General features: G+C 42.3%; 1 protein-coding gene across 2 annotated transcripts; it reads right to left on the bottom strand.

Annotated features, from left to right (window-relative positions):
* Positions 1 to 1,636: 1,636 nt before the first annotated feature.
* On the bottom strand, positions 1,637 to 10,749 carry ING1 (inhibitor of growth family member 1). Of its 2 annotated transcripts, none has more exons than XM_074299545.1 (2): positions 10,653 to 10,749; positions 1,637 to 3,234 (listed from the first exon to the last, which is right to left on the bottom strand). In XM_074299545.1, the coding sequence occupies exons 1-2, from the start codon at positions 10,732 to 10,734 to the stop codon at positions 2,531 to 2,533; spliced, it is 786 nt and encodes a 261-aa protein (XP_074155646.1). In that variant the 5' UTR covers positions 10,735 to 10,749; the 3' UTR covers positions 1,637 to 2,530. The 2 variants fall into 2 exon arrangements, with proteins under 2 accessions (XP_074155646.1, XP_074155645.1); XM_074299544.1 differs by lacking the exon at positions 10,653 to 10,749 and adding an exon at positions 9,127 to 10,024.
* Positions 10,750 to 13,424: the final 2,675 nt, after the last annotated feature.

The raw sequence follows: 13,424 nt of genomic DNA, 5'->3' as shown, positions 1-13,424 counted from the left end.
TTTGAAGTAACTGAATTTGTTTGGCCAAAAGAGAGCTATTGACACGTCTGCAGGGCTGTCTTGTGAAGGGGAAATTAGTTGGTTTGGTCCTTAATAGCATTGCTAGGAATAGTTAATTTAGATAGATGTAAGGAAAAACTACTGGAAAGCAATGGGTTCTCCTTTATAAAGGCCTTCAAGGAAATCTGGGAAGACCACTGTCAGATATGTCAATAGGAAGGCTTTTTAATCAGGCATACTTTGGACTAGTCTATTATTAAATACTTCCTTTGTGGCCATATACCTTGCTAAGCACTGGAAATACAAAGCAAAAAAACCAAAAAATTCCTTCTCTTAAGAAGCAAGTCTATAAAGGGGAAAGAAAAAACAACATTTCTTTTCGACTCAGAACTCTTTGAGTTCCTTAGCACTAAGACATGAAAAAATCTATTTAAGAAGGCTCTTTACAGTATTCTTCCACTAATACGATCAGCTCAATGTACTTAACTTCCTTTGCTTTTTAACTTTTAACTTTTTTGTATTTGCAACATGCCCAGATGCTTTTAACCTGCTCAATCTTTTTGTACAAATTAAATATCCAAATTTTCAAAAGCATTTTTAAAAATCACTGATATGCAAAAATGTCATGCTTTTTCACTCAAAGTTCTTAATTTTATGTAGTATAAAATATATTGGGAATTTCTTATTCTTGATACCCATCACAAATGGGGTTCATCATGGAGGTACATGTTGCTTAGTCAATTTAGCAAATATGCAATTCCAGTCATATGTTATTTCAGTTTAGATCTATTACCTCCCAGTCTCTGGTAATGTGATATCATCACTCATCCCCTGAATTGAGACTGTGACCACTGAGAAATGGCATAACGTTATCATGAGTCTTGTTCATTATTGGAATTAGACAAATCACTATCAAGTGAAAATAGCCATGTCCCACAAAGAACTGAAGCCCAATGGATACATAACCAACCCTAGAATAAAGGAGACATCAGTTCAAGTCTTGCCAGTGACATACACTGGCTAAATGTATGGCTTTGGACTAGTTATTAACCTCTTAAGTGTTCCCAGGAGTCAACCTATATTGGGGTAAAGGGTTTCTCTCTATCCATTAAAATTACTCATGTATAATAAAATTAGAACCTGTTATGCAGACTTGTTTGGCAGTAATACTGTTAAATTTTATATATATATACATACATGTATACATGTATGTGTATGTGTATATATATGTCCCATGATAAAGGCAGCTAATTTTTAATTGCACTAACTATTCTCGGAGAGGTAACCTCACACTAATAGCAAAAACTGTACGTTGAACCAATTTTTACCAATTTTAAAGTTGAAGTAAAAAAGTAGGCAAGTTGTTTTGTATTAGAAATAAAACACCATTTTTCCCCAACATACAAGCAGATTTTGGAGGAAAAAACTAAAGCTTTGGGTAGGATGCAAGTAAGACGTAAATAGTTTTAAGACATTCATTTGTTAAGGTATCTAGTATTTAATTAGTAGTATATTCTGTAGACTAAAGGTATAGATTCTGCTCAGCTTCTGATCAACTTGTTAATACTTCTGATATTTTATTAAGCAATTTTTTAAAAATAGGAATACTAAATACTATTAAAGGAGCAAACTGTTCAAAGTTTGATTTATTCTTTAATATCACAGCTGTACAACTTTCATACATACAGAAGGAAATGCACATTGGTTTCACAACGGCATTTGGCTGCATTTCCGATTATAATACAGTAAGTGCAAGTCCACTCAGAAATTTACATTTATACACTTATACAAATTAAAGATTGCTACACTATTATTTGTGACAGTATAAAGCTTGATTTTTTGTGTGTTTTAAGAGTTCCACTGCTAGATTGCTTTCTGGTTAAATATAAAATGTACTCAATCATTTTAAAATGGCCCCTTTGGGATGAGCCAGTATATAAAATATTGTCATGTAAAATTTAACCATTTTCTCTTTTAAAAAATAATCTTTTAACCCTAAACTTTTGTTATTGAACTGTTATACTGACACGTACTATAGTAGCAAGAGTCATTTGTTTAATGTCACATTGGTTATTTTTAAAAATGCAGCAGGCTGTATGTTTATTCAAATACAGCCATCTGGCTAAACATTTTCCAATTTTTTGTTAAGGTAAATAGTATTTTCCTTAGATAAAAAAATTGGCTTTGTGAAATTATTTTCTTTCATCTATATTTTAATGGGCTTAAGTGCTTCCCGGTCACGAAAAGAAATCTGAGCCTTTTGACTCACTTGGGTGCTTTATCCAAATCTATTTTTGGAGTTAAAAAAAAAAATGTTGATCCACAGACCACTTCTTGGTTCAGATGTACCAAATGAAAACAAAACCAAACAAATCACTGCCATCCCTATAACAGGAATGGTTTATTTTCCAACTTTCTTTAAAAATATACATTTTACAATCCTTGTACCTCCACAAAGGTGGTAAAGGTAATAAATACACTGGTTTGTTTTATTCTTTTCCCTCACTATTATAAAATAAATGTCTACAAACTACCTGTTATAAGCTCTTTCTTTTTTAGATTTCTCCAGTGCTTTGTCCATTGTTTTCTCATTTTCCCCTCTACATTTGGGACAGTACCATTTGCCCTTTGGTTTATGATTAAGTCCTACACATGAGAAGTGAAACCACTCAATTGGGCATTCATCATTATCACAACCTATCATTTCTCCATAGGAGACTTGATTACATAAGCAGTATGTTGGTTCATTTGGATCAATAGGAAGGTCTGCAGGGGAGGCCTCCCTCTCTGCTTTGGCCTTGGATCTCTTCTTTTTCTTTGAAGTTTTAGCTTTTTTCTCCTTTGGAGTTCCTGAGGTGATATCATCATGATCGTGATTATTAGAAGCATTCTCTCGGTTCTCATTGTTGCGCTGCCGCCTAGATCGCTTATTATTAGGCTTTTCAGTTTGAGTGATTGTCTCATTCTTAGATTTATCCTGGCTGGTTTTGCCACTATTGCCCGTGGTGTCATTAGTCTCTTGACAAGTCTCAAAAAGTTCCACATGACTGTCAACTTGCCTGGTCCGATTCTCAACTAATTCCACCATTTGGCTAACAATCTGGATCTTTTCATCTCCAAGTTCCTGGCTCCGAATTAATGCTCTTTGAATGCAGTGTAAAACTCTCCTCTTCTGCACTGAGTCAGTCTCTCGTTTGAACTTCTCATAATATTCATCCAACTCCTTTAAGATTTCTGCAATGGAAAATAACATTATATTTATACTACAAAAAGTATTTATACTCTCTATTTGGACTGAAACAAGTCTTCATTATAATGTCTCATACTCTAAAAGGGTAACTACAAAGGAAAATGCTAGAATCTAGGAATATAAGTACCAGCAAATTTTAGATTTAGCAACTTGCCACTTAAAACATTCCTAATGACTTTATAAGCACAAAAGATTTTTGGGGACTGCTAATTAATAGAAAAACTTTCTAACAAGAAATATTTGATGCCAGATCTTACTATTTTCTAGTAAATTAAATGATATTCTAGGTAGTTCCATGACTTAATGCTTTTGTTTAATTTATAAAGATGACTGATACTAAAGTAGAGGAATTTATGTTTGTACTCATTTTAACTCAATCTGTGAATTTAAACAAGGCTCGAGACAGAAACTACTAAGTTTTTCACTATACAAATGGGGGGGGGGGGGAATGGCCACAAATATATGGAAATAACCTGAGAAATTAAGTACAATGTGGTACACAATGAGCAATGGGTAGGAGCCAGGAGATCTAAGTCCTAATCTTGGTTCTGCCAACTATAAGCTGTATTAGAACATAACTATAAAACTAAAGTTATTTTCATATTTTAAGGAAGACTCATTTTTAAAAATTATAAGATAGGACATGGGTTAGGAAACAATAAAAGACATATTGTGGTATATTCCTTTCCTTATCCACAAGTAATTAAATTAATTTACGGATAACATTTTTATCCCCAAGTCTACAAGGAGTAATGTGTCCATTATACAGATAAGAAAAAAAAAAAGACAAATTCAATTACTCTTGATCTCAGGACTCAAAATTCAAACAGTTATGGGGAATTTCCCCCCACTGATTCACCTTCCCGACACATCAACACAAAAATGCAGCCCTAATACTAAATTTAAACTTTTCAGAGAACATACTAATAAACAACTGATATATTTAGTTGTTGTTCTTTAAAAATGCATTTGGGGAACATAACTATTTAATGAAATTATTTTACAGACATAATTGCTTTTAACTGTACTAAATGCAATAGAGAAATTAATCAGGATTATCAAGTTTACTTTAAGTATGCAGATTAAAACTTCAAAAGTAGATTTTTCCCTGTTCAGTACTATTAAGCTAAATGGAATGAAACTATTCTCTGTAAAGTCTATAGTCTTTTAAAATATTAGCTTCCCAAGTCTATAAACATATTTATATCAAGTCCAATGTTAAAATACATAAAATGTAAATGTTATTTTCAAAATCTAAACTATGTCATCTAAAAAGAGATGGTAAAAAAAAAAAATCATTCTAACTTACAATAAAAATGTATTTCAGAACAACTTCTATGATTACTGAGACAGAGACAAAAAAATAACTTGTTTTGCTACCTCCTTAGGCAATATCCCCAAATTGAAGTTCTGATATAAGTAGGAACTGTCCTTAGGAAACCAATTTATCTAGTCACCTCCTAATGCAGGCAAATACAACTATAACTTTCATTAAAAAAATTCAAAGTTAAACACAAATTTCCCATTTTCTACAAGTAGCATTATTCCACTGATCTGTAAAAAAGCTTTTTGTTCATAGTAAAATTAAAATTTTAACTAAGTAGTATTTCAAAGAAATAGAAAACTAACACCACTGTACTACTAAAATAAAATGTAATACTATAGCTATCTCAAGATATCTAAAAATGTAAGAAAAGTATTACAGAGAGAACCTGCGTTCTTTAGTACCTATGGTGACTACTTATGTAATCTGGGGTAAGCCACTCAATGTTTCCTAATCTAAATTTCCTCATCTATAAATTGGAGGGTAATCAGCTAACTAGATAGATACCTTTTAGCTGTAAGTCTGACTCAGTAATATTGCTGCATTGGCCACCAGAGAGTTAAGAGTCACTTGTACTTATTGATTAGTATATGAACAGGACAGTAAATAACTTACAAGTTTCACTTGTGAGGGGGGAAAATCCTACCCAATAAAATCAAGCACTAAAATCTACAAAATAGGAAGGAGGATAATGCCAAATAACATAGAAAAGTTACAAAATTCACCCTTTTTTTGTCCTGACATTTCACCTTCAGGTTCTCACAACTCTTTTAAGAAATTTCCTACTAAGATTGCAGTAACATGGTCTTTACAATGCAGAGCATTTTCATGAAGAATTTGGATTTAAGTTTAGTGTTAGTAAGTTCCAGAGATAGTAGCCAGGAGAGGGAGGAGAATGTCTCCAAATATAAAATGACTTAAGTATGCAGTGAATTTTAAACAGACAGATTCACGTGTATACATACATACATACACACACGCACGCATGCACAATCAGCTAATTATAAATAGATTACTTGTATTCATTAAGGCAAATCTCCTACAAATGAACATCTTTTTTGAGGAGTTCTCTACTTTTGAAAAAAATTAAATTTAAAGTCTTTAAAAATATCATTGGGATTAGCCTGTCCTCTAAGCACAAATTCGCGCATTTTCTTTATGATCAATGAATGACATGTAAAACAAGATATGACAACACATTAATACATCATTAAGCTTTCATTTAATCTTAAAGGCAAACTTAGCCCAATCAATTTAATTTGTCAAATATGCCAATATCTCAATCACAGAATGTTAAAGCTAAAAGAGAGGCACTTCATTTAACAAGATAATCTGAAGCTCAAAGAGGTAAAGTGATTTGCATTTAAGCTTTATATTCATGTCTAAGAAAAGTAAATTATCATCATCAGGAAAAAGTATCATCTACCTTTTACGATAGTCACAGAATGGGTGAAGGCTTCTTGTAGCCCTAAAAATAGCATTTAAGGATTTAAAATTGCATAGTTCAAAACCTACCACAGAAAATTACACCAGTAATGATTCCCATCCATGACTCCGACAAGCAGTCCAGTCTAAGTCAGTGGGGTTAATTAATAAATATGGAATAGTGACAAGGCAGAACTGTTTACTTCGTTGGACACAACCACCACCACCACTACTCTTTTTGGTCTCAGAGAGCAGAGTCAATCAGTTGAGAATAAATTGGGGTGGTGGTAATAAGGGGATGTTCTCTGAGAAAGCAACCTGCACCACCGTTTCTTATGATAGATCCACGGCCTCACAAATGCCCTGTATACCCTTGGTGACTAACCAAGTCAAAGGTTAAGGGTGGCCTGGTGGCCCAGTGGCATCTCCACTTCTGGATCGAGGGATTCGAAGGCCTCAGGGAGAACTACCCACCCCGGGAATGGGGGACTCTAGGCCGGCTCAAAACCCGCCCGCTGCCGATAGCCAATCCTATTCCGACACAACTTCACCCCGGAAAGCACAGCAGAGGAAGAGCTTCGGAGCAAACAGAAACGATTAAGGAGCAGCCCGGTAAGGCCGGCCAGATCCTTACCAAAACCTTTTGGCAAGAGGGCGAAGTCACAGCAGGTACTCAGAAAGCCTCCCTGCCGTATCAACACCTCTTCCCCCCGGCCAGTGATGTACGCGCGCGCGTGCTAGCCTACACCAATAGGCCTCGCCGGGCACTCACTTTTCCCACGTTGCACCACAGGCAAGAAAGCGCTTCGGTCCCTTGCGCGAGGAGCGCGGGTCTGTCCCCAGGGCCCACGCGAGTGGCGGCGCCCACCACTGGGTGAGTGACGAAACCTGTGGAGGAGGAGGAGGAGGAGGAGGCAAAGAGAAGAGGCCGGCTTCCTCAAGCATCTCGGCCCTGACGCAACCCCCCCGAGGCTTGCCAGAACTCCAAGCCGTCTAAGTGCACCACCTAACCAGGGGGAATATCCCGAGCCCCGGCCCAGGGGAGTGGCCAGAGGTACAGTCGCCACCAACCGCTACCTCCGCCCACCTTCCCGTGCTCTAACGGCCGGACATGACACGCAGCCATTGTTCCCGGCCGGAAGCAGCCGGAGTTCTTTGGTGTCCTAGGAATGGCGAACTTAAAAATCTGACCTGGTCCGGAATCCGTCCAACCCCTCCCGGACTAGCCAATGGGGACAGAGTTTTCAGGTCAGAACTGCTCCACCTCTCCTCCGCCCCACCCTGTGCCCTCCTCCTCCTTGAAAGAGAGCGCCTATCAGAGCGGCAAGTGAAGGAAGGCTTAGGCTCAGGGACACGCCCTTCCAAAGGGAAAGCTCCAATCCATGGCCAGATGCAGAGGGACTGGCCCAGCCCGCGGAGCCCAAACTACCAATCTGAGGCAGGAGGCAAGAGGACTTCGAGATATTCAAAGCAATCCGACCTCTACACTCCTCACCGCTTTCCCCCCAAATCCTCCTCCGCCCTAGCCGGGAGAAAAAAAAAAAGGAAAGCGGCGGAAACAGAGAGCGAGGCAAGTCACTGGGCACAACCCACCCCCTTCATCTCAGGGACCAATAGCCCGGCGGTGAAGTGATAAGGACATTCCATGGGGAACGTCATGGCCAATTACTAAGAGGCTGAGGCGGGGACGTTCCGCAATATGCTAATAGAGTGAGCTATAAAATTCGCTGCGAAACTGACTATCCGGCAGAGCGCACAGGGCGCCTTCAAACGAGGGGGTCTCGGTTCTTGGGGGGTAAGCCACTGCTTTCCCCGCCCCCCCCCTCCCCGCTCCCTGCAGCACAGCCCAGTAAACCGTAAACATTAGAAAACTAAGAGTGAGGCTCTTCAGTCACAACCGATCCAACCACAACCTACACCATGGCGAGTGACCTCCGAGAAAAGTTTCCCCAAAAGCAAACAATTCCCTACGGGCATTCCCTGTAACCCCCTTCCCCAATACACTTCTTACATTTAGATCTATAGAGACTCACACATTCAAACCCCCTGCTACCTTTCTACGTGTCTTAACCTCTTCCCTGCTTCCTCGTGAGCACAATATGGATCCGCGATTTCCTCGGCTTCCCTCCCACCCTCCTCCCCCATTACATGTACGTACACACACACACACACACACACACACACACACACACACACACACACACACACACACACTGCATAAAACCTTTCCTTCAGACCCTCTGCAAACTACACCCAGCAAGCCTTTCCCAAGCAGATCAGTCTTAGTAAGTCTGCACTGAAGAGGAGGAAGTGCAAGAGGGGGGCTGGAGGAAAAGACAACAGTACAGAAACCGTGCAGTACAGAGTATGTTATTCCCCCTTTACTTTATGTAACACTTAGGTTTAAAGACCACCCGATGGGTTGGTGATGGGGTGGGGGATATCAGGGGGAAGAGATGAGGATGGGGGTGCGGGCATTTCTCATGAGGGACGTAGTCCTGGTTTGGACTAGACAACCTTGCCCAACAGCAGCAACCTCTTCTCGAACAGCCTCTTTACTATCAGCCTCTGTCTCCACTGCTACTACAGCCATAATGAACACTACATTCCTCAATGTTGTTGTGCTGTAATCTGTGTCCACCCTGCACTTCCCCCTTTGCTACCCCCCATTAAACACACACACACACACACATACACATACACACCATACACCCCAGTACACGCTACCTCACCATCACCCCTCTATAGGAAGAGCTGTTCTTGTAGTCTAGCTTAAATTAAGACCTTTCTTTCTCTCCTCCTTCTTTCTTGTCCCATGTTTTACACAGAAAGACCTTGGTGAATAAAAGAAGCTGAAGACCTTTTGTTCCGCCCCATGACAAGAGCTACCGCTGCAGATCCCCCTGTGCAGCTCTCTCCAGCTCAATAACATTACTTGCCCCCTCAGCTTCGGCCACCCCTAATGAAAATTCAACTACCCTTCTTAACCAGGGGCCGAGAGGAGGGAGGTGTAAGAGACTAGGAAAGGGGTAGGAGCATTCACACAATCACACATACACTCAGATGAGCTAGGGGAAAAATAAGAGGGACCCGACCAACCGCCCCATCCATCACCCCCAGCTCTTACCTTGGTATTTCGCGTCTATTTCCCTCATCAAGGAGACGTTTCTCTGCAGATCGAAAGGCAGGGACTCGATGGAGTCCAGATAATCCTCCACATAGTTCACCAGGTGAATCTGCTCCCCGTTTGCAGGACTCAACATGGTTCACCCGAAAGGTCCCCGGCGACTCTGCACTGCTTTCCGCTTCCTCCACCCCCCACCCCCCGCCCCCCTAAAAAAATAGCACTGCAAAATGCAAAGCTCTTTCGCACTCCTGCCCCCCACCCCCCGCGGTCTCCAGCTCTCAGCCCCCCAAGAAAGCTACATCTGCTGCTGCTGCTCCGTTTCCCCTTCCTCCTGCGAAACGGAGAGAGACCGAGGAGAGACACCTCCCCCCAGGCCCCCCCTCCCCGCCTATTCGGCGGCGGAGAGATCGGCTGTCGCTCCGGTAACTCGCACACAGGAGCTGTAAGAACAAGCTGAGGGTCGGCTGGGGAGGAAGGGAAACGGAGAGGCGGAGGGGTGGGGGGAGAGAATTAAAACAACCGCACAGGCCCCCCCTCCCAGATGGTGGGGGGGAGGAGTGGAGGGGGGAGCCGAGCGTACGAAGCGCGCACACACACCCAGAAGGGAGGAGAGAGGAGTAGCAGCAGCGAAGCCGAGTTGCCTTCTATGTATTTGTGCGTGTGTGTGTCTGTCTTTCTCCCTGCCAGTACCGGCTCCGGTTCCGGGTCGGTAAGGAGGAGGAGGGAGGAGAGAAACAGAGCACAGCCTTCTCGCCACTCGATGCGCCGTACTTATCCAACGTGGAAAACCCAAATACCAGTTTCAAACACTTGGGAAACATTCAGCCCCGCCACGCATGGCGCATGCGCGTCCCCTTCCCCCTCCCTCCCTCTTCCCCCTCCCATCTCCTTTCCACTCCCTCCTCCCACCCTGAGGCCCCCTCCCCCCTCCCTTTCCGGGGCAACGGCAGCCCCGCCTCCTCCCGGCCTCCCTCTCTACCCTCACGATGCATAATGGGGGGCGGTGAGGATAGCTCGGGCTCCTCCATGGCCTGTGTTCAGGTGGGAAATTTGGGGTTTCTAACCTGGGGCTTGTGTGTGTCTGTGTGAGTGGGGAACGGGGGTCGGTGAGAGGGTAGTGAAACCGAGCGATCCTAGGGCTAGGCGGTGGCCGACTTGAGCCACAAACTTTATTGAGAGTTTTGGGCTAGGAGGCCAAATTGAGGTGGCGGCGCTGACAGCCCGCCTAGGAGCTGGAACAGTCGCGCCCTCCCATATGCTAGCTCCGCCCCTGACCGGGCTGGCTAAACTGCGGAAGCAGCCCCGCCACAGCTACTACCAAGTGCGTGAACGGCCCCGTTACTTCCCCCTTAAACTATCCCCAGCATCTCCTCCCACTCCGTAACGGTGTATAAGTATGACGTTATCAAGAGTGGCGACTCCAGGAACCAATCTGCCATTCTCTCTTAGCCACACAATCCAATCAGAGAGAAGGATCGAGAGAGGGAGGGGCGAACACCGACAATTCATTTCAGGATTTTACTTACTGGAGCTCCGGGTCCTCGGTAGGGCGGAGGTTAGGGGATGAAGTGGGGAGTTTGGTGAGGAAGAATTGTCAAGAGTGTACATGCGCACCACGAATTGGTAACGGGGGGGAGGGGGAGGGAAGAATGTATGTCCTTTCCCTGTTCGAGAGCCGGACTACCATTCCCAGCCTTCCGAATGACTTGTGCGCTTGCGCAGTTTCCTGCCACCCTCCCTCCCGCCGTCCCTTTGTGTCTTTCTCTGGAGTTCAGTTTCGAACGCTCTGAAGACAAAGGGTCTTGGGAGTTTGCTTATTCTTTTCCAAAGAGAGGAGAAAAGAGCCGAACAGAAATCACTTACGAGACCTCCACCATACCCCCTTGGCTGGCAAACCACTATCCCCTGTCTCCCCTGTCTAGCGTTTCTCCCAGTCGCCAACAATCCCATGTCCCTAACAAACTCCATTTCCCCCCCGAACTTATTCTGGCCTCTTTTTCTAATCACGAGCCCTTTTCTTTAGGGATCTGCAAACCCCTCAGTCCTTGATCCCTCCTATTTAAAGCCTTGAAAATTGCCAATCCTTTTTCTTCACCAAAATCCCACCCCCACCAATCAAGTAAGTAAACCGAAACTAGTTGCACCCCCAAACACTCGGTCCTGTTTCCCCAAATCCTCTTGCCTCTTTGCTCCCTGTTTTTCCTTCCCTACCCCCCCACAAACTTCCCGGATTTAAGGCTTTTTGAAAAGCTCAGGGGTTGATCAACCTCGTTGCCAGGACAACCAGAGACTGGAGAGGGTGAGCGGGCGCCGAAGCCCGGCCCCGCCCCTTCCCTCCCGGGTTGAAATTCCACGCCCATGCCTCCTTCCCTCCCTCTCCCTCTCCCTCTCCTCCCACCCCAGCCTTTTTTGGGGGAGGTGGGGGGGGGGAAGCTTTCTAGTCTTCCACTGCTTCGCTAGTCTCCTCCCAACACTTTTTTCTTCGTTTTAGGACTATCGCGGTCTTTGTTTTCCGGGGGGGGGGAGGGGGATCCAAAAAACAAATCATTTAAAATGTAGCATCGATGTAGCCACGGGAGCTGTGACTACTGGGGGAGAGTCGATTAAATGGGAGTATTTATAGGTAGCACGCTCCCTCTTACCTCTGTGACTTCTAAGAGTCCACTTCTGGTTCACAAACTACTGTATGGTAGCTGAACAGAATAATAAAACCTCTTAACATCTTTTAGTTACCCTGGTTGCTTCTTGCTTTGTATACTGTCTCTCTTACTTAGTTAAGTGGAGAAAGGATTTGGATTTATTTTCCCTTTACAGAAACTGTCTAAAAGTGATTCATTCTGTCCCCCCTTCCCCATTTCTCTGTCTCTGTTTCTCCTCTTCCTTTCTCCCTCCTCTCTCTTCCCCTCTCTTCTTCTCTTTTCCTCTCTTCTCTCCCCCCACTTTCTCTTTCAGTCCCCTCCCCCTCTTTCCTCTCCCTTTTTCTCCTGACTCTCCTTTTAATATTTGCATGTACCTGTTTTTTAATTTCAGCATTATTTTCTCCTTTTACTGTACCAGGCATCTAAGAAAAATCTATGAACATCCACTAATAGTCCTGAAAGTTCTCTTAAATTTACAGTTCTAGTGGTTAAATATGAAATGTCTTTAAAAAAAAATTATGGGAATCCTTATGTTGTGTAGAAATCTGGATGTTTCCTTATAGAGAGGAATGACTTGGTGAAATTTAAGAGATGTTATTTTTTTTTTCAAGAGGCAAGTATCTTGTGATTTTTATTGTCTGTAGATAAAACTTTCTTGAGATATACTGTTTCCAAAGGAGGGATTTCCAAGTTGCTGTAAATGTTGAGGTATTCATTGCTACCCTCAGGATCAATTAAATAGTTTTTAAACCACTGAGCGCAACAATTTCATATTGAAGAAGAAAAAGACAACTGGCTGTTTGTTTGGTAGTTGGAGAAAGATGTTTGTTTCCTTTGCTTACAGGTTTATACTTCTTTTACATTTGACTCAGCTTAAAATGATACCATGTAGACATATACAAAGTTCTAGACTTCACTTCAAGCTTACATTCAACATTACTTCTTTCCTATATTTGATTTTAAAAGTAAAATAAAGAAGTTTCTATTAACCCATTTACAAGTATATCCATGCTTCTCCATCCTTTAAAAAAATCCTTACTTGGTCTATGTAGAATAGCTATATAACACCTCAGTTAAGTGTCTATACTTTTTAAAAAAGCTGTTCACCCTGGGCACATCCACTTCCTCTTCAAACTTGATAAATCTTCTGCCATCTGGCTATCCACTTTATCAACTAAAACTGATTTCTCTAAAGTTACCAGTGATGTATCTCTTAATGGTGAAATATAATAGCTTTTATTAGTCCTCATTCTTATCCTCCTTGACCCCTCTGTAATCTTTGATAATATCAGTCACTCTCTTTTCCTGAATAATCTTTTGTCTCTTAAGTTTTTCTGACACTGCTTACTCCTGGTTCTCTTACTTGTCTTGTCCTCTTTCCTTTTCATTCTTTGTGGAACTACATCCAAATAAATCTACTTACTATAGGTGATCCCTACAGTTAGATTCTCTTTTCTCCCTCCCAACCAGGGTTCTTAATCTAGGTTTGTAAACTTTCTCCCAAAGGATATACTACTGGAAGGATCAATGACACAAAAAAAAGTTAACCAGTGTTCTCTACTAACTCACTTGCTGAGTTCATGAGTTTCCACAGATTCAAGGATCATCTCTAGGCAGACAGTTCCCAGATTTGTATATAACAAGTTCTTTCTCTCCTGA

Source organism: Sminthopsis crassicaudata, chromosome 3 (genome assembly GCF_048593235.1).
Source record: "Sminthopsis crassicaudata isolate SCR6 chromosome 3, ASM4859323v1, whole genome shotgun sequence".
NCBI classification, from domain to species: domain Eukaryota; kingdom Metazoa; phylum Chordata; class Mammalia; order Dasyuromorphia; family Dasyuridae; genus Sminthopsis; species Sminthopsis crassicaudata.
Note: the sequence above shows the minus strand (reverse complement) of the source record. Positions and strands in the feature narration are given on the sequence as shown.

Excerpts from the sequence above, each read along its gene's own strand:
- ING1 (XM_074299544.1), bottom strand. The coding sequence starts at position 9,262 with ATGTTGAGTCCTGCAAACGGGGAGCAGATTCACCTGGTGAACTATGTG. Across the intron at positions 3,235-9,126 it reads AATAGACGCGAAATACCAAG|AAATCTTAAAGGAGTTGGAT; the intron begins GTAAGAGCTGGG and ends TTTCCATTGCAG.